General features: G+C 43.9%; 1 protein-coding gene across 2 annotated transcripts in view; it reads left to right on the plus strand.

Annotated features, from left to right (window-relative positions):
• Positions 1-18,402, plus strand: part of NOTCH2 (notch receptor 2) — an 82,923-nt gene that overhangs the window by 2,993 nt on the left and 61,528 nt on the right. For both annotated transcript variants that reach the window (XM_053950116.1, XM_053950117.1), the window contains exons 2-4: positions 6,463-6,544; positions 16,100-16,359; positions 17,069-17,404. In XM_053950116.1, coding sequence (XP_053806091.1) covers positions 6,463-6,544; positions 16,100-16,359; positions 17,069-17,404 — 678 coding nt within the window. The remainder of the gene's footprint in view (positions 1-6,462; positions 6,545-16,099; positions 16,360-17,068; positions 17,405-18,402) is intronic.

Consider the following 18,402-nt stretch of genomic DNA (forward strand, 5'->3'; position numbering starts at 1 on the left):
GAGAAATGGTGCTTGTATCATTCTAAGCAGGGTCATCTGAGATCTGCAGAAATAATCGTTCGTTCTGTTTAGAAAATAGTCTGTTCCTAGGGCACATGTCCTTTTTTTAGCCTGCCATGGGGATGAAAAAAGAGCTTTGTATCTCAAAATGGCACGGGCGCCTGCTGTTTGTTCCATGCAGCAAGCCTTCCTCTCTCCTCTCTGCCATCACCCGGGCTGGCTGCGGAAGCGCTGCGCGGAGCAGGCGGTGGGATAACATTTCTGCACGGGCAGACATGCTCAGCGTTCACATTAATAAAGATTTAGTGCTGCAGAATGACGGAACACTTGGGAGAAGAGGCAAGCATGGCTCCCGCCTGCCAGATTGCCATGGAAACACCAATACCTCTTCAGCTCTTTAATTGCCCTCCCTACATTTTTTTTGTTGAAAACTTTTTTTTTTTTTTTTTCCCCTCCTAACTAAGTGCTTTATATTGCAGTTCTGGATTTTAGGCATTCTGGCTTTGTTTGGAAAACTGCAAATGGGGGAAGGCAGAGGACAGTAGCTGGGTGGGGAGATGGAGAACATGGTGACTGACAACCTTTCAAATTGTGTGACAAGTTCATCCTAAATTCAGTATCTATTACAATGCGAGTTTTTATCGGTAGTTTTTCAGTGGCAGCAGTGTCACATGAACTGTAGCTGCATCTGATATACATATCAGTGTTCCCGCAGCTTCCTGGGCCTAAGACTCCAGTGATGAAAGACTTCAACTCTACCTGTGAATCTACTGGATGGTTCCCAGCTCTGTTCTTAGGAGGGTTAATGAGGCATTTTTTGGGGTCCTAGGTGTTTGGAAGAGAGATTTGAACCAAATGATGACAAGGCATGGGGTTCTGCATGTCCAAGAGCTTTGAGTAGTCAGATTTGCTGTTGGCATCCTCAAATAAAAAAAAAAAAAAGAAAGAAAAAAAAAAGAAACCCTGATTCATTTCTTCATGTTTACAGGCTTGTTCTTCTGAAATCCGCTTAAATATTTTCTTTTCAAAATTGTTTGCACTTGTCTAGAGCATTAGTGAAGGAAACCAGTTTAGATATTAAAGTTTTCTCTCCCAAAAGGTATAGGGTGTTGGTTGAGTGCCTTCACACTTCTCTGAGCTCTGCTTTGCTTCTCAGTTGATGAATCTTGCATTATACAATTGATTTCAGGCTTTTGTGTGTAAAAACAGTAGAGATGTCTTAATCTGATTAAAGCAATTCACTTTACAGACTGTTTCCATGCCCTGTAGACAAGCTTTGTCTTTAACTACTACCCTCAGTGTGTGAAGTGCAAACCGGCCAGCTTGTTTAAATTCCCCAAATGTTAATGGTTTCTAAATCTGAGCTGGGTATAAGGCTTTGCTGCTTTTTCACAGTAAGGATTTTTTATCAGTTTGCTTCCTTCCCCCTCCATGTGCCTGCCATAGGATGATCTGTTCTTCAGAAAAAAAAAAAAAATAGAAAAAGCTATTTTCCTATTTTCAGCTAGCTGGTATTTACTAGTAGTTTCTTCCCTGCTGTATAATCTCACTGGAGCTGTAATCTCTTGAGGTTAGTGAACAGCCTAATTAGTCCTTTGTGGTTTTCCTCCAAAATTTGGTTATCTTTGGGTATTCTCCCCATATGTACAGTGCTGCTTACTCCTTACCAGCTCTTCCAGCAGTTGTGTGTTGTGCTGCTGTGGAAGCATTTTGTCCCTTTTCTGCACATGGAGGACCTTCCTACGGAATGTACCTCATGTTTCAGCATTAACTGCTTTTTTCACGCTCTGTTTTTCCTGAAGGGAATCAGCAGCTGTCTTTCTCTCCCTTGGAATTTGAGACCCCCTTGATTTGTTGTGTAACTGGTGTTTCTGGCCACGCTGATGGTTGTCCTCTTCAGAGCTGATCCACCTCTGACAAGCAGCCCTGAGCATGGGATTTTCTATGCCTCGTCTTGTGTTGCTGTTGTTTGAGGGCTCCAAATCCTTTTTCCTCCTCTCCCTTCACACATAATGGGTAGCGCAGTTGAACTGACAGGCTGGGTCTCATGAATCTCAATCGAGACAGAAAATTCACTGGCTGCATAAAGGTTATAGAAACCTATTTTGTCCTTTACTTTCTGTCTAGTCTTAAAGGCGTTTTTAGCTTGACTTTTTTCCTACGTTCAAGTAGGTTGTTTCCCACCCACTCCTGCCAGAAAGCTTTTGAACCTATGGGCAAGCTTCAACCACATAGGAGAGAGGTCTTGGTTGATTTTCTATGAACATAATGAAACGTTTATGGACAGAAAGAGGAGAGAGGCACATGTAGTGTCCTCCTGAGAAGAAAGCTGTACTAGCAGCTCTCTGCCAGGACATCGCTCTCCCCTTATTTAATGTAAAACCTCTGGTCAGAGCCTGCACCTTCTGAAATGCAGGATAATCAACCACAAAGCTGCAGGAAATCAGCTTTATAATGTCTCTTTCTCACAGCATTAATTGTTTTGGTGTTTTTCATACCTATTTCTGCTTGACTTTCTCTGAACTTGTGGGCAAGGAGTTTATTGGCATTGCTTTCCTTTGGGTAGTTAGAACAAAGCCCCTTCAGACTTGCTCTGGTTATGGCTCAAGTTCCCTATAGCAAAGTTCTCTCAAAAGCTGAACTCTGACACAACTTCTGATCTTAATCCTACACTATTTCTTTTAAATTTATAGCCCAGAAAATATTTGAATTTATAGTAGGCAGATGACGTGTGGAAACAAAATCACAACATCCAGATAATCTTGGCATCGTAAAAAACACTGAAGCAGAAGCAAAACCTTTCCCCCTAGATTTTAACTGTCTCTTTAGCCAAAAAGAAAAATTAAATCTAGGCATAATTGTGCCCCAGTTGTGAGCTTCAGATGTGGATGTCGAAAACAGCGGTGTTCCCTGTGGTGTATCTTGTGCTCGTTTTACAGCAGTGGTTATCTGGTTTTTCCCTCTGGCCTTGGAAAATAGTCTTGGTAGGATGTTAAACGTCAGGTTAGAGTTTGCATCTCAGTGCAGCAAGGGTTGGTACGGACTCCAGGCTGGGTAGTATCACTTAAAGTGTTCGTCTTGCCTGCGCTCGGGAGCCCTTTTCTGAGAACTCCTTCAACCTTGGCTGCAGTGGCTGCTAGAAATTGGGTACTCCTTTCTGGCATGGCCTGCCCTCTCCAGGAGAAGGCAGTCCTTTGAAAGCCAGAGAGTGTCTTCCCCAATATCCCTGTAATGTGCCTAAAATTCACGAGGCTAACCTAGCTTCTGGCAGGCTATGGCAAGCCCAGGAAACCACCCAACAAGTCACCATTTCTGTTTGTGTTAAACGCAGAAGAAAACTGTCAAAAGCAGCTGTCAGAGCCTTGACAGCGTGCTGATGCTGTCTATATATGGCTTCTAGAAAAGTGGCTTTATCTTTTCAAGGCGAGGCTGCCTTCTCTCATGCTGTACACACCAGAGTATTTCCAGTGCATACAATGCATGTAGCAAAACAAACTTTTTATGCTGGCTGAGGTAGGAGGTAGTTTCTGGCGCTTTTGACTCTTGATCTCAACATGGTCGAGTAGCAGAGAAGTAGCTTTTGAAGTGATTCATGATGAAATGCCTTGGTTTTGCATGTGTTATGAAATTTTTATGAAAGATATAGTGAAATACAGGAAGACAGTGCTTTGTGCACAGAAATGCTAATTTTACTGTGAGAACTGTAGTCTTCTATTTCCCTTGTGATTTCTTTTTTTTTTTCCAAGAGAAGTCACATGACTCCTTAATACTTATTTTAATATAGAATATGGCTACATTTACATTTGCTTCAGCTGTAGTTGCATTTCAAAGTATTTCTGTTCAGTCTAAAGCTGAAAAAGTAAGAAGCATTTTTGTATTTGTTTTCTTAGCTTCTTTCACTACTGAATTGCGATAGGCAAAATATATCCCATTGTCTCTGTGAAGGAACTCTAAAGGCTGGTAGTAGTTTAATGATCTGCTAAACAGCAGTTCAAGGTGGGAATAATTTGTCAAAAACCACAGAAAAATTAATCATTACTTTGCTAAAGCCTCTCTGCTGTGTCTGTATTTGCCCTACCAAAGCAAGCTGGAATCCTTGGTTGGGATCCTCTACTGTGACCCCGTCAGTCTCTTGTTCCCCTCTGTGTGGCTGTGCTGGAAGGTGTTTTTGGCCAAGTGCTGGTTAAGCTTTTACTACGTGGGTTACAAAATCAACTGGCTGCTCAGTTCTCACTGGGGACGCGGGTACTCGACGAGATTACAAAATTGTGTTTGAAAGCACGAGCACAAAAGAAATAATCCTCTGAGTATTTGCTTCACTGGCTCGACTGGTGTGAAAAGAATGGAAATTCAAGGTGGTGAGATGAGAATCCCAAGGCCGGGTCCCCTCCTGGCTCTCTGAAACGTGGTATGGCTGGCTTTAACCCTCCTCCATCTCCCTGGAGTAGCCTGGGTGGTGGGAGTCACTGGAATCCCGGCACTTTCCCTTGGACACAGAGCAGTTTCTCTTGGACACGGTGAAACCGAGCCCTGCTAACTAGAGCTAATCTTTGCTGTGAAAACAAGCTGCTGCAGTGTTAGACAGCAGCAGATGAAGTTTGGAGTCAAAGCCGTGTGGACGTTGCAGTTAAATGGGATAGAAATTGTCAGACAGGTGCAAGTCAGCCTGAGTGTTTCTGCCTGCTGCGGGGGGGAATGCCATGCAAAATCCGTGTTAATATTTCTGTCGCTTGGTAACCCTGACCTCGGGGGTTATCTGAAAGGGGCTCAGAGTGGAATTTTGCTCATTTCCTGAGAGCTCTGCAGAAGCAGCGCCATCCAAGTGCCCCCTTTTCAGAAATCAAGTTAACAGCAACAAGCATACTTGTATTGTGGGAAACACTGATAATTTTCCCGGGGATCTGGGTTGAATTTAACTGTATTCTCTATAGGGATTGCGAGCGTGAAACGTTCCTATAGTGCCTTGTAGTGCGTGTGACCTGTTTATGTGCTCCAGAGTTATTGAGAAATAACACTTCAAGCCCTGGACTGCAGAACCAGAGTCTGTTCCAAGCTGTCCAGTTGCTGGACTGAATTTGGTTGGTTTGCAGGGAGAGCTTAGTGGGACTGCTGTGTTAACTCTTCCAAGTCCCATTCCTTAGTCACCAGCATATCAACCTCAGTGGTGCTTTGCACCAGTTTTCCCTGATGCCCCTTGCTGAGTTTATATTGGAAATTTAGAACCACTTAAGGAAAGGAAAGCCATCCTTAAAAAAAAAAGTGGGGGGGGGGGCAATCAACCCTCCAAAAGTTGGTTGATAAGTGGGCAGTTTAGGTGGTTGGATATTATTGATGCCTTTAGGTGCCTTTAATTAAGACTGGTTAAACACTTTCCCAAGTGCAATAAGATTGTGGAAAAGGGGCCTGTAAAGCCATGGAAGGGTGTGAGTTTGGGAGAGAGACAGAACTAGAGGCTGGGAAGAGCTTGTGACTTTTTGGTCTGTGGATAAGTCCAGGACAGGACCTAGCTGATCTGGTTCTGAGAGCTTTATCTGGTAGTTTGGTGCAATTCAAATGGCAGGCTGTGGTCTAAGTGGAATGGCTCCATTTTTGTGGTTCCAAAGTGCCCTCTGCTTCTGCAGAGTCTCCATCCTTCTGATCACTTTGGAGTGCTGCTTCAGGTCCCTGTGAAGGGAAAAGCACTTGCCAGAGCTGGAAGTTCCATCAGGACAGACCTCACTAGAGCTTCCTGTAGGCTTGGATAAAAACTGGCTGGCCCTGAGCTGTGTCATACTTAATGCCTTTTTAAAAACAGTAGCAAAAATGTTAAGTGTGAGTTACAGAGGATCTCCTTAGAAATACCACATTCTTTGCTGAAAGTTGTCAACTGCTCTGGTGTTTTCCACTTACTTGCAAACACGATCCTGTCTGAAATCAGAGAGCCACAACAGTACATGTTGCAGCAAATTCTGGATTGCTGGTGGCAATCAGCAGGTCAGCTCATGAGGGACAGATGCCCCTGTTTCAGTGCCAGCTACCCCTAGAGGCAGTAAAAAAGAAGGAAAGGATTTGAGACAAAACATTCTGGAAGAAGGCTTTGGAGTAGCTGCTTTGTATTTAAGAGAATTTCAGTCCAGAATTTTGATCAGAAAGCAGTAACTGAGGACACTTAACCCAAAGTACGCAGGTGCTGACACGAATGTCTTTGGGGCTTGCTGAAATTGCTGCACACTTTGCTTTGAAAACCTACCTTCAAGAAATTCAGAAAAGATTTGGTTGCCTGATGAACAAATCTGTATTTGATTCCTCCTTCAGTCTGGCTCTTTTGATGCTGCCAGAGATGAAATTAAACTATGTGATAGTGTCTTTGTTTTTGTTCCAGTGCTATAAAATTTTCCTTCCCCTGAATATGCTAATGAAGCTTTGACCTGACATGTATTGTAGCGATGGGTTTGATAGTTGTTTTCTTTTCTTTTCTTTCAGCTCTGCAGTGTATGGACGACTCCAAGCCGTGTGTTAATGAGGGAAAGTGTGTTCCATATCAGAATGGTACAGGATACTGCAAGTAAGTTGGTTTCATTTCTAATCAATTTAATCACCTATTTTCTTTCCTTCAGGACCTTCACTGGAAAGGAATTGTGATTTTTTTTTTGAGATTTTCTTACAGGGTTCTTTCAGCATAACATTTTTAGCACATTTGGTGTTTCTTTATAACACATTAGTTCTTGTGTGCTAGTTTTTTGTAACGTAATAAATCTGGGATTCTTGTTCAGTATTTGGGTTTGGATCTCGTCAGTTGGATTTCTTTGCTCTAAGTTGGGAACTGAGGCCAAACCCATCATAGAGGTAAACTCTGTACCTTGTTTCCAGACCCACAAGCTAAGTTGAAACTTGCTCTCCATCTTAATAGCTCACCTTACTTTATACAACTCCAGCCTCAATTTAAATATTTTTGAGGTTTTTCAGAACTGTTTTGCACTCTGAAGTGTGCCAATTCCCTTCTACTGCTTGAGAGCAAGTAATACACGTGAGTTGCTAAAACACACTAACAACCCCCCAACCAAACATCCACATTTGTTTGCATCTTGTAAACTGATTTTGGTAAGTGCTGACACCCATCTTCACTTTGTTGCTGCATGGGAAGCTCATCAGCAGGAGCTTTGGCAGGGTGTGTGTTATCTGGAGAACACCACATCTATTTAAATGCAGTTCACCTTTCAAACTGCAGTACTTCGATTTTTTTTTTTTGGCCAAAAGATGAATCCTCTTTGTTTGGCTGGGCTAATTTATTACGTCTGCAATAATCAGATTATTTTCTAGAGGTTGTTTACTTCATCAGTTCAAGTTGTGTCATTTTCTAGCATGCTAAGACATTATCTTAGTGCCAGCATTCTTTAAATATTAGTGAATTTTCTCCTGTTGATTTGGCTTGGCTAACACAGAGCTATGCTCCTCACACTTCTTTACACTTCCATCTTCCCTAACCACAACCTTTACTTCTCTATTAATGTGGTACATAGAGCTCAATGTACTGAAATTGCACCTGTGGCACACAAAGGGGAAATCATAATCTAATTGGAGGTTCTCTTCAGGTTCAAATCAATCCTGATGTACAGAAAGGCCACAGAAAAGCAAATACATAACTTGTTATTCCCTGTAAGTCTCTCCTAAAATTTCTAACTTGCTGGTTCCTAGTCTTTTCTTTTCCATGCTTTTATATTGATGTCAGCTTAAAGGAGCTGCCCTTCTGAAAAGAGAGCAGGAACGTTTCCTGCTTTTCACTTGTATTTTAAGACTGAAACAAGAAATAGGTGTCTTCTGTAGGTCTTTCTGATGTGCTCTTAAGCATGTTAATCTGGAGACAAAGTATGTAGGTCGCAATAAAGGTAAGAAACAACACTGGTATTGATGTTGGTGCTGCTTTTACCTTCCTCAGGACATTTTCTCCAACTTGCATGTTCCTCTTAACCATGTCTTAACAATTGTTTTTTACAGCCTCCATTGGTTCATCTGATTAACTTCTGCACTATTTGTAGTGCAGTTCAGATCTTGACGCATTTCCCTCATTACAATGGCAGTTTTGACCAGTGTTACATTTTTTTTAGCACATATTTACAATAATAACGTTGCCTTCCTCCTTGTTGTGCAAAGCGTTCTTGCACGGTTTTAAACAGAGCTCCCCTTCAAGAAACAGCTCAGCTCCTTTGCAGGTGCCGTATTAACTGGAAAGATTAACAAAGACCTGTATACAGAGATTAGTAAGTGTCTTTTAGTTCTGGCTCAGGAACACTTTTTTTGCAGAAAGGAAGGAACAAAATAGCAAAACCCACCTCAATTGTGGAGTGTCTACCTTTAGCAAGCTGATTCTAAGCATCCTGTTTTGGTTTTAAATTTTTTTTTTTTTTTTTTCTTTCCTGCACTATGAGGAACTCTGAATAGGGGAACTTTCTCTCCGGTTTAAGTGACCTAAATGACTTTCTGAAATTTTGATGGTTGTGATAGTAGAAATGTTCTGCTCAGGAAACTGAATTTATTACTAAAGCAAGTGCCTTGGCTTCTAAGTCTGCAGGATCTCTCAATGATTAGCAGCATCTCCACCCCTTCCACTTTCTTAAAGTTATCTGCAGCACTTCCTTTGCTGGGCAATAAGTTATTATAACTGGTTCTCTTCCTCTTTCTGTATCTCCTCTTGGCCAAGTTGTTTGTTGTAGTGTGTGGTCGGGCTGTCCTGTCAGCCTTGCCGTCTCCTAGGTGAACTGCCGAGGGAGAACCTGCATCAGCAATAACCAAATGTGATAAGATATGAGTAAGCACTGATAGCAAAACACCTAGTCTAGATATTTGGCCCAGCAGTGGATGGCAGCATATTGCTGAAGCAGCTGCCTTTGAAGATCCCTTAGCATCTACTCCATTGAAAGAGTTTTCTGCTAAGAAACGTCCATGGTGGTGTATCTGGCATCTGTTATGGGAACAGTGATTGTGACCCCTGTAAGGAAGCTGGGGTTGGAGCTTTATCAGATTGCTCCTGCGAGTGCCCTTTAAGTAGCTCTGTTCCCCTGGTGACGCTGCTGGCCCATGGCTGTCGTTCTGTGGCACTGCTCGATAAAGTTATGACCTCCTCTGACCTTGATTTTATATTTAGACAACTACACGTTCCTGTATTTGCATCTTCCAAAGACAGATTTTTTTTTTTTTTTTTGTGTGTGAGAGCTCTTTTCTACACTCATTCAGTGACTCTCATAGTGAGGATGCAGGCTTTATTTCAGAGAATATGTCTGTATCTGCAGCAGCACTGAAGGGGACCCGTCCTTCCAAGCTTTCTTGGTCCTGCTTTGACAAAAGGCAGGCTCATTTTGGACTTTGGCTTTGCTTTGCACTGTGATGGGTGGGGTTTTTTTTCCCCCCTCAAAGCATCTCTAGGTAGCTTTTTGCACACTGCAGTGTCAAACATGGAGGAACCTTCTTGTATCCTCTCATATCCAAGGAGAAGCAGGGTAACAGTTCCTCGTTGCTTAATGCTGATTGTGACCATCCCAGCAAAGCAATTTCTTCTCTCCCTGCTGCTGGGTGACTGGGAAGCAGTAGTGGGAAGAGTCCATGGGACAGTGCTGTGAACTTGCAGCGTTTCTGCAGTTGCAGCAGGCTGGGGAGGAAGGTGTGGGCACAGGGAGCTGTTTCAAGGACAAGCAGAGCAGAGATTTTGGCATCGCTGCCTGCTGTTTTCTGAGCACGAGGATCTGCTCTGCTGCAGGTGGATGCAGGCTGGGGCAGCGCCTCTGCTTGGGATGGGGCAGGAGCCTTGAGCAGAGAGTCTCTTAACTGAGTTCCCCATGTTCCACCAGCTGTGGCCTCTCACAGCTTCCCACCCCAGTGGCAGGGAGCAGAAGCAAGACTGTGCCAGGGAGAGAAGCAGAAGTGGGAAGGGAGTTGACACAGGGGTGCTGCAAGGTTTAGGGAGGAAACTGGGCCTTGCTACTTGTGCTTGGCAGGCTTTGAGGACTGAATTTTTGACCTTAGGATTGTTGCAATTTGTGTATCCAAAGGGATAGCTGTACCTCTGTGAAACCAAGTGCTGCTTTAACACGGAGGTCTCCTGTTACTCCTGATGGTGTCAAAAACCTCTGAGCTATGCTTAGTCAAATGGGGACACTGGAGTGCCAAAAGGACAGTCTCCTGCAGCACATCCTTTCCTGCCCCAAGCTGCCAGGGTCTGTACGGCTTTGTGTGCCTTTGTCTCTTCAGTGAGCAGTGTTTCTCTCACTGTCTGCTGAAGTTTGTGCACCTTTTCCATGGCATGATACAGTTTGTGTCTCACGTGTAGACAGGCAACAGGAGGACCTCAAAAAAAAGCTAAGCTCAAAGCAGCAATGGCATGGCCGCTATGGGCTTCTATCTTAATTCTAGCTGCCAGTAGCTTCAACTCCCTTGCAAGATTTTTGACCTACCTTTCCTTCAAGATGGACCTTCATAAATGAATTTTAACTTGGATTCAAGAGGACTTCTGGGGCTGAAGGCAAGATCCAAGACCGCAGAACTGCTTCTGGGACTGCAGCTGATATCTGCTTAGGATCTGTCTCGAGAGACTAATCACTCCTAGGCTAGTGAATGAGGAATACCCATAGGAGACCTTGTAGCAGGATGAGGTCTGAGAGTTTTCCAGAAGAGGCTAAATGCAGAAGTTGAGAAGTTGTCCCTTTCTGAGAATGGTCTGCCCTTTTCTGTTTCCTTCTGTCTCCTTCCAGAAGTTAAAGGAGACCCTTGAGACCAGGGCAGAGGAAAAAGGGGAGAGTACACACACACTGCTAGCCTAGATTCTGGGAACAGAGTAGTGATTTTCAGTCATAATTTTCTATTGTGAGTTACCCGTGCGCACAAAAAGCTCTTCAGAGCTCTGATGGGCAAGAAAATCTGAGCTAAAGCGTGTCTGCTCAGACTGTGGCTGCTGTTGCTGCGTGGGGCACTGTGGAGTGGCTCTCTGCAGAGGCACTTTCTGTGGGCTGGGAACAATAGCTGTGTGCTGCTTTAAAGGCAGGGCAGGGAGGCCGTCCCATCCCAGCGCTCGCGTTCAAAGTATGACGCATAAATGGGCGCCTTGAGACACGGGAAGGAGCGTTTGTAAAGCTAACCAGAGAATCCTGTTCTCCCTCCTGAGAGGAGGTGTAGGTGTGGGAGTCAGAACCCGGGAGCCAGAGGGAAGTCTGCTTAAAATCTGTAACAGAATAGCTGGGACCCTTCTTGCCTTAGTCATCAGAGGGAATTTTTTACCCTCTTCGATGAAGCATCTTCCAATCAAAGTGGAGGGAGCGCTGGGTTGGAGGGGGGAGAGGCAGGACTGTGAGGAAATGCTTCCCTCCGCTTTCTAAATGAAAACCATCTGCTTTCTTCTGTGCATCTCCAGATGATATCATGGGCCTGAGCAGAAAACTCCCATGAAAATCAAACATCTGGAAGCCTGGTTAAAATTGTCTATAAGGTGCATTTGAAGAGACTGTCTTATGAATGTGCCCAGGCAGACATAGTACAGCAGATGAGGAAGTTTTTCCAGCAGACCAGACATATTTTCCAGAAGTCTATTGAAAGCAGGAGAGAACTAAGTTTTGGAAGGTAACTTTGGTGTAGTTGTGTGGCAGAAGAACCAAAAGTACAGCTTTTGTGAGTCTTCTACTTTGATTTGCAGCATGGGGTTGTTAGAATGAATGAAGCTCTCTGGATTTGTGGATACTTCAAATTTGGATGAATACCTTCGTTTTGTTTCTACGTCTCTTGTTTAGCTCCATGAGAGCCTGAGCTAAGGCAAACGCAGGCTGGAGCTGAAAAGGAGGAGGGAAAAAAAAAAAAAAAAAAAAAAGAGGCTGAGCTCTAAAGTATTTGTGCTGGAAAGTAGCCCAGAGAGAGTAAAGGAGAAGCTTTAATTAGAAGCAGCTGCATAGCTGATGCAACCCACAGGACATTTTCCCATTTCAAACTCTAGCTTTCAGAAATCATGATTTGAATTAAGTTGTATGTGAAATTTGTTCTTAAAAGATTAAATTCCTGTTGAAGTAGGCTAAGAGACCTCATGTGCTTCCAGAAAGTGCCAGAACAAACTTCATCTTCCTGTTTCTTTTTCTGAGTGCTAAATGGAAAACTGAGGAGAAACAGTGGCTTTTATTTGGAAAAGATTTGGTTTCCTGTTCTGATCATGTCATTTGGAGCTGACACAAGCTGCTACAATTTTAAGCTGCTCTGTAGTAGACGAGTGGGTATTTTTTCCTCTCCTAAAGAGAACTTGAAAGAGTAGGTTTGGATGAGAGCAGAGCAGGGGTGGTGGGAAGCTAGAGCTGCTGTTGAGTTTAATCATATCCTTTAAAAAAGTCTGGACTTAGATTGCATGTTTTCAGTGTTTGCCTCTGTTCTTAGAGAAACGATGTGGTGCTCAACATGAATCGGGAGCAAATATTTGCAGTTTTGTCTACACCAACATTTAGAACTAAATTACTAGTATTTGTGCCTAGAAATGTTTTTGACAGGAGACGTGATTGAAAATCTGGTCTGTAGGTTTTTTGTTCTTTAACATTCGAAAAGGATTGCACTGAATTGCTGGAGGGCAAAGTTGCATCACTCTGTGACCAAGGACTTCTCCAGGAGGAGAACAAAATGGTGGGTACAAGGGCCGTGGCTACCTGACCTACCATCTTTCCACAGGCAGGCAGGCGTGTTCCTCTTTCCAAATAAAAAGAGCTCAAGTTAAAAGAGCTTTGCTGTTCCCTGTCGGGAGCGCTCCCCCATGTTTTTGTGATTACCCTCAGAAGATACCAGAACAAACCCAGTCTTGGAGTGCTCTTCAACTTTGTACCAGAACATTTGTGTACAAAATGCCGGGCTGTTTGTTTGTGGATGATGGTTGTCTCGGAGCACATATCTCAACTTTCTTTTTAATTCACACCAGCAATACTCTTAATCAGTGTTTAGGCTCCCTTCTCCCTCTCGTCTAGAGGCAGCAGCCAAATGCACCTTCCAGTGTCCCTGAGCGTTAGGGACTGGAGAGGAGACCTATTTGGGGGTTTATTTCCTTGTGGACAAAACATGAGGTGTTCCTCTAGACTTTCTGGTTTGCTTTACAGCCGTTCAATGAAAAAGCACTTTAGACTGTGGGGCTGAAGTTCAGCTTGTCTTGTTCAGCGGGCTGCGCGCTGATGTCCAGAGACGTGACTTAGCTGCGGTCGCCCAGCCGGCCTGGGAGCAGAGGCAGAGCTGTGTGAGCAGGCTCCGGTGCCGTGGGAGTGGAGCCCTGCTCCAGCTCCTGGCACGGCCGTCTCTGCTGGCTGCCAGCTCTCGGTGCGATCCAGCTCCTAAGAGCCATGCTGCAGCCCGCTGGCGTTTGGACTGCTTTCCAACCCGAAGCAAGGAGAGATTCTGGATGTTGAAGGAAGCCTCTAGCCCGCGTGGTTTAGGCCCAGAATAGCCCAGGACTGCCTCTTGTGTGATGTGGCTGTGGCTCACACTGACACACAGCCTTGGGATGTCACACTGAGGATGGCACGGGAGGCAGAGGATATTCTGCGTTGCTATTGTCTCAGGATTTGCTTTCTGTGACTTTATTAATCCTGCCTTGCCCTGCAAAATCTCTCCTTTCATGTCTGCTCTTGGGTATGAAGTTGAAAGTATTAAGGTATGGTGAAAGGAGCCTAACTTGGGTGTGGGCAATGGTAAATTACAATTATGCACGTCTGACTTTCCTGCTTTAGACAGATGACTGAAGCTAGTTAATAAATTTTAACATGAGAAAAAACAGTTGTGGTCATCTAGTAATGACCCCTTGCATAACTTGGATAATAATCTCTCTGAATAGCTCTGTTTGAACTAGCGTGCATACCCTCCCTGAAACAGCCAATCCTGGTGTTCTTTTAAACAAGCATGAGTGATGGAGAAATTCCACTACAACCTTAAATGCATTGTTCCAGTTGTTTCTCTCCGCTGCTGAGAGACTGTGTACAAGTCTGTGTCTGAAAATAAAGATACTACCCTATTTCTAATTTCAGTTCATCTGGGTCAAAGTTTTAAATGCTCAGTTCTGTTATCCCAGATCTTGTAGATTGGGAATTACTGTTAAATCCATGTTTCATAGTGGACACTTGGAGATTTTGATTAACTGTTTGTTCCCTTTTCCCTTTGCTAAATAGACTGAGCCACCTGAGCTTTTCATTGTGGCCAGAGTTTTCTATTAATCATGACTTGGCTTCTTTGAATTCATTTGAGCTCTCCCCTCTGAAAGAGCAAAAACCAGAACTGATGTAGTGGCTGTACCAAACATTTATCAGGTGTAGCATAATCTCATTTAGTCCTTCTTGATATTTGCCATTTGTACATGTAAATTATCCCTGGCCAAATTGTCATGCTAGGAATTCACATTTATGTGGCTGTTAGGAATCCCCAGAGCAAGTATGCTGTTCCCAGCTCAGTTTCCTGTTTTGGGGGGGGATACCCTATGTGTTTTGTTTCTAGATGTATGACTTTGCAGAGCTAAAGTGCATTTTGGGTGCTGACTGCCTTGTTAAGAATGTTGCTACTCTCTATCAAGAACTTGTCTTCTCTCCTATCTACATATTTGACCAGCATTGATGTTTCCCATTGTTAATAATCAATAGATGTGTTGAATCACATAGGAACAAAGGCAGATTCTTGTAGGATTCTGTTTACCACAACTTCATGTCCATTCTTTGGTTTTGCAAGTTGTGGGGTTTTGTTGTGATGTTTTTGGGTTTTTTTGGTATTTTGGTTTGTTTTTTTTTTTTTTAATGGTGATGGTTGTTGCTGTTGATGTGGTTGTGCTTTTTTCTTCCTCCAATCTACCATACACTTTTAAGTGCATAAGGAAAAAAACAGTCTTTTTACTGTCACATTCCTGCTTGAGGACCAGAGACTTTGTGCATTTCTAGCTGTTGGAATCTCCTCCCTTCAGATATGAGTAACTCACTGATTTAATAATTGCCCCTTTCCTGATCTGAAGCATATCTAATGTTCATCTTTTTTTTTTTTTTTTTTTTTTTTTACAGTGAAATATGTGTTCTCTTGGGCTGTCTCTTGGGTTACTCACAGGTTAGAGCAGGCAGCTGTGCACTCCAGAAAGAGCTGCAAGGGGACAGTCCTGTGTGTTAGGTGTTACTTTTATCCAGTACATACCCTTGCAGCTTTCTGCTACCTGATAGAAGCAAATGGACCTGGGGGGGCCACGGAGGTGGGCTTTGCAGGCTTGCTAGCCTGGATCCTCTGTCTCTGGAAGTTAAATGGTAAATCTGTAGTACAAAGGCCAGTTAAAAGATGGATTACAGCTGACAAGCGTAGTCAGACTGTATTGACATAAGTTTAAGTTAGAGAGAAGTAACTGCAATCATTCTGCAGTCGGAGATCTTTGTATAAAATACTGCCCTGGCTGTAGATAGTGTGTGTGTACTCATTTTTCTGTGGGAGACAGAGGAACAATGACCTTGTCGTTAGGGTGCTCGTCAGGGGCGTGGGAGACCTGACTGCAGCGCTTGTGTTGCTATTTGAGTGCAGGCTGCAGCCAGTCCCAGTCCCAGATGCACTTATCAGCATGAGGATAACAGTGTATTCCTGTCTCACGGGAGCCTTGTGGAGAAAGGGTTGCTGCAGATCTCCAGGTCCCCAGACACTGCATTTGCACGATGTTTATAAATATTCTTGGAAGATGGATAATACCTGGTGTTAATGCCTTATTGAAGTGCTTGATTTTCTTCCAGAAAAGGGTGCTTGTTAGAATGGGAGTAGGTGTAAGGAATTGTTACTCAGCAGTTCTTTAACACGTAGGCTTTTACTGAAGTTTTGAAGGGAAGTGCAAAAATGAGGTTCTGCATTTGATACAGCCCTGATTGAATGTGGTATTTATTTTGCAATGAGCGATTTCACCATTTGCACTTTAGTTTTCAGTGCTCTCATTTGAGACAGTTCCACAGGAAGTCCCTGTTACACGTGTGACGTCAGCCTTTAGGTTTGTTAGTGTCACCATCAATTATGGCAAACTTCAAGATTTTTGGTGGTCATGGGACTTAATTCCTGGAATCTTCCCAGAACAGCAGGGCTTCAGGTGGGACCACTGCACTTCATTTCTCCTCTCTTGCAGGTGTCGAGAAGGTTTTCTTGGAGACTACTGTCAGTATCGAAACCCCTGTGAGAGCAATACCTGTAAGAACGGGGGAACCTGTGAAGCTGCATCCCTGATAGGAAAACCAACCTGCAAGTGTGCCCCAGGATTCACGGGAGAGGAATGTCAGTACTCAGAATCTCACCTCTGCTACGTGTCCCAGCCCTGCCTGAACGGAGGCACTTGTCACCCCCACGGCCAGGACACGTACGAGTGCGTCTGTCTTCCAGGTTTCACAGGTGGGCTTCTGCATCTGTGCCTCCAGACCCCCTCCTTTGGGAACAGCTTCGCCCTGGAATGTTCTGGGGCAGTTGTAATATGCTCTCAAACTTTCTAGCTCCAGCGCAGGAAATGAGAGGAAGTCTAAATGACTTCATGACCAAAAAAAGCAAAGGGGAATAGGGAATCAGACTCCCTACCCTTTACACGTAAGCAGAAAAATATTTGGATCTTGTGGGGTTGTCCACATGGGAAAACTGAATGCAGAATCTACTCTGGAGTGGCTATTACACTTTGAATTCAGAGTCTAGTTTCTAGGGGAAAGAAAGAAAGAAAAAAAAAAAAAAAAGGCAGCTAATTTGGCCAGCAAAATCTTTCTATGGGAAAACAATATTTTGATGCTGGAGGGGAAGCATGGAAATTTATTCCTTATTTATTCCTTTCACTCTTGAAGGGGAGGTTGAAGAAGAGTGGCTGTCAGTGTGTGTAGTATGACTTCAGGTAATTTTAAAAATCGTAACATTCTGTATCTTGCTGCAACCCGGTAAACAGCTTTGTACTGTAACCACAAATTCATTTCCATTTCAGGTATAATACGGTAAAATGCAGACATCAGTTTTCCTGTAGTAATGTAAAGATCTAATTCAGTAAAAATTTTGAGGCAGCATAAAAGAGATACTGTTTTCTAGAGAAATAACTTTTTTGTCAATCTGCCTTGATTTCTTAAAGGAAAGGAATGCCAGTGGATTGATGCCTGCACATCTCAACCTTGTGCCAATGGAAGTACATGCACTGTGTCTGGAAATAAGTTCTCCTGCACCTGCCTGGCGGGCTACACTGGCCAGAGGTGTGAGACAGACGTGAACGAATGTGCCACGCCGGGCCTGTGCCAGCATGGTGGCACCTGCGTCAACCTGCCCGGCTCCTACCAGTGCCAGTGCAAGCTGGGCTACACAGGCCACCGCTGCGAGAGAGTCTACGTGCCCTGCTCCCCGTCCCCCTGCATGAACGGGGGCACCTGCCACCAAACCAGTGACTTCACCTTCGAGTGCAACTGCCTGCCCGGTAAGGCTCCAAGGAGCTTGGCGCCGCAGCCTTGTTTCTGCACTCCTGCCTGCTCCTCCAAAGAGCTTCTCTCGGGGTTTCTGTGGGACGTGTGTGCAATGTCAGGTGCAAGGGAGAAATCTCAGCAAGCTGGGGAGCTCTGTAGGATGTTCGTTTCTGAGTGCCAGGATTTCAGGACACAAAAGGAAGGAAGGGGAAGATGGTTAGAAATTACAAATTTCTTTGGAGCCCAGTTAGAGAATCAAATAGGTAAAGTCTACGAGGTAGATTTAAGGAGATTAGGGTGGCATCTCATAACACCCATTTGGAATGTGAAATTCCATGAACATAAGCGTCTACAAGTACATTGTTTTGTGTCAGTAAAGGTCTCAGTTAACTTCAGTGTTTGAAGATTGCATGTGTCTTTTTCCTTCTCTGTCTGTAGCCCTAAGACACACTAAGTTCTATGCTCTTATTTTTTTCTTTCTCCAGTTCCTCCAAATCTAACAGAACATCAGTTCCAACTCACCACACCCTTTTTGTCTCCAGATAAATTTTGATTGCTTGTTTTCCGATGCTGTTTGCTGCCCTGAGTTCATGCACAGTAGGGGTGACATGCTAGCTCAGGATCAGGGGCTGCACTGGTTTTGTGTCACCTCTACAAGTGGCCATGTGCCACCTGGTTGGGATGCTGGTCTCATGCTGTCCTCTTCCCTATCCACTTCTCAGCCTTGACCACAGGGCCCTACTAGTTGTCTTTGCATATTCAGGGTATTTTTAGACTGATTTTTTTTTTTTTTTACGGAGTAATTCAACTCCATGGGAAACTGACTGTTTGGAAATGCTTTTGCCTAGACTTCCTACTTGAGTGTATTGCAGTTTGGCACACACAGACTCAGTGTGTGGTAATCTAGAAAAGTAAACTCTCTTCCCTTAAGCATGTCTCTACTGTTATTTATGTGAAAGATGCAGCTACCCTATACTGTTTGGGACGGAATAGAGTGGCTGTGTTCTCACGA

Source organism: Vidua chalybeata, chromosome 9, assembly GCF_026979565.1.
Source record: "Vidua chalybeata isolate OUT-0048 chromosome 9, bVidCha1 merged haplotype, whole genome shotgun sequence".
Lineage (NCBI taxonomy): Eukaryota > Metazoa > Chordata > Aves > Passeriformes > Viduidae > Vidua > Vidua chalybeata.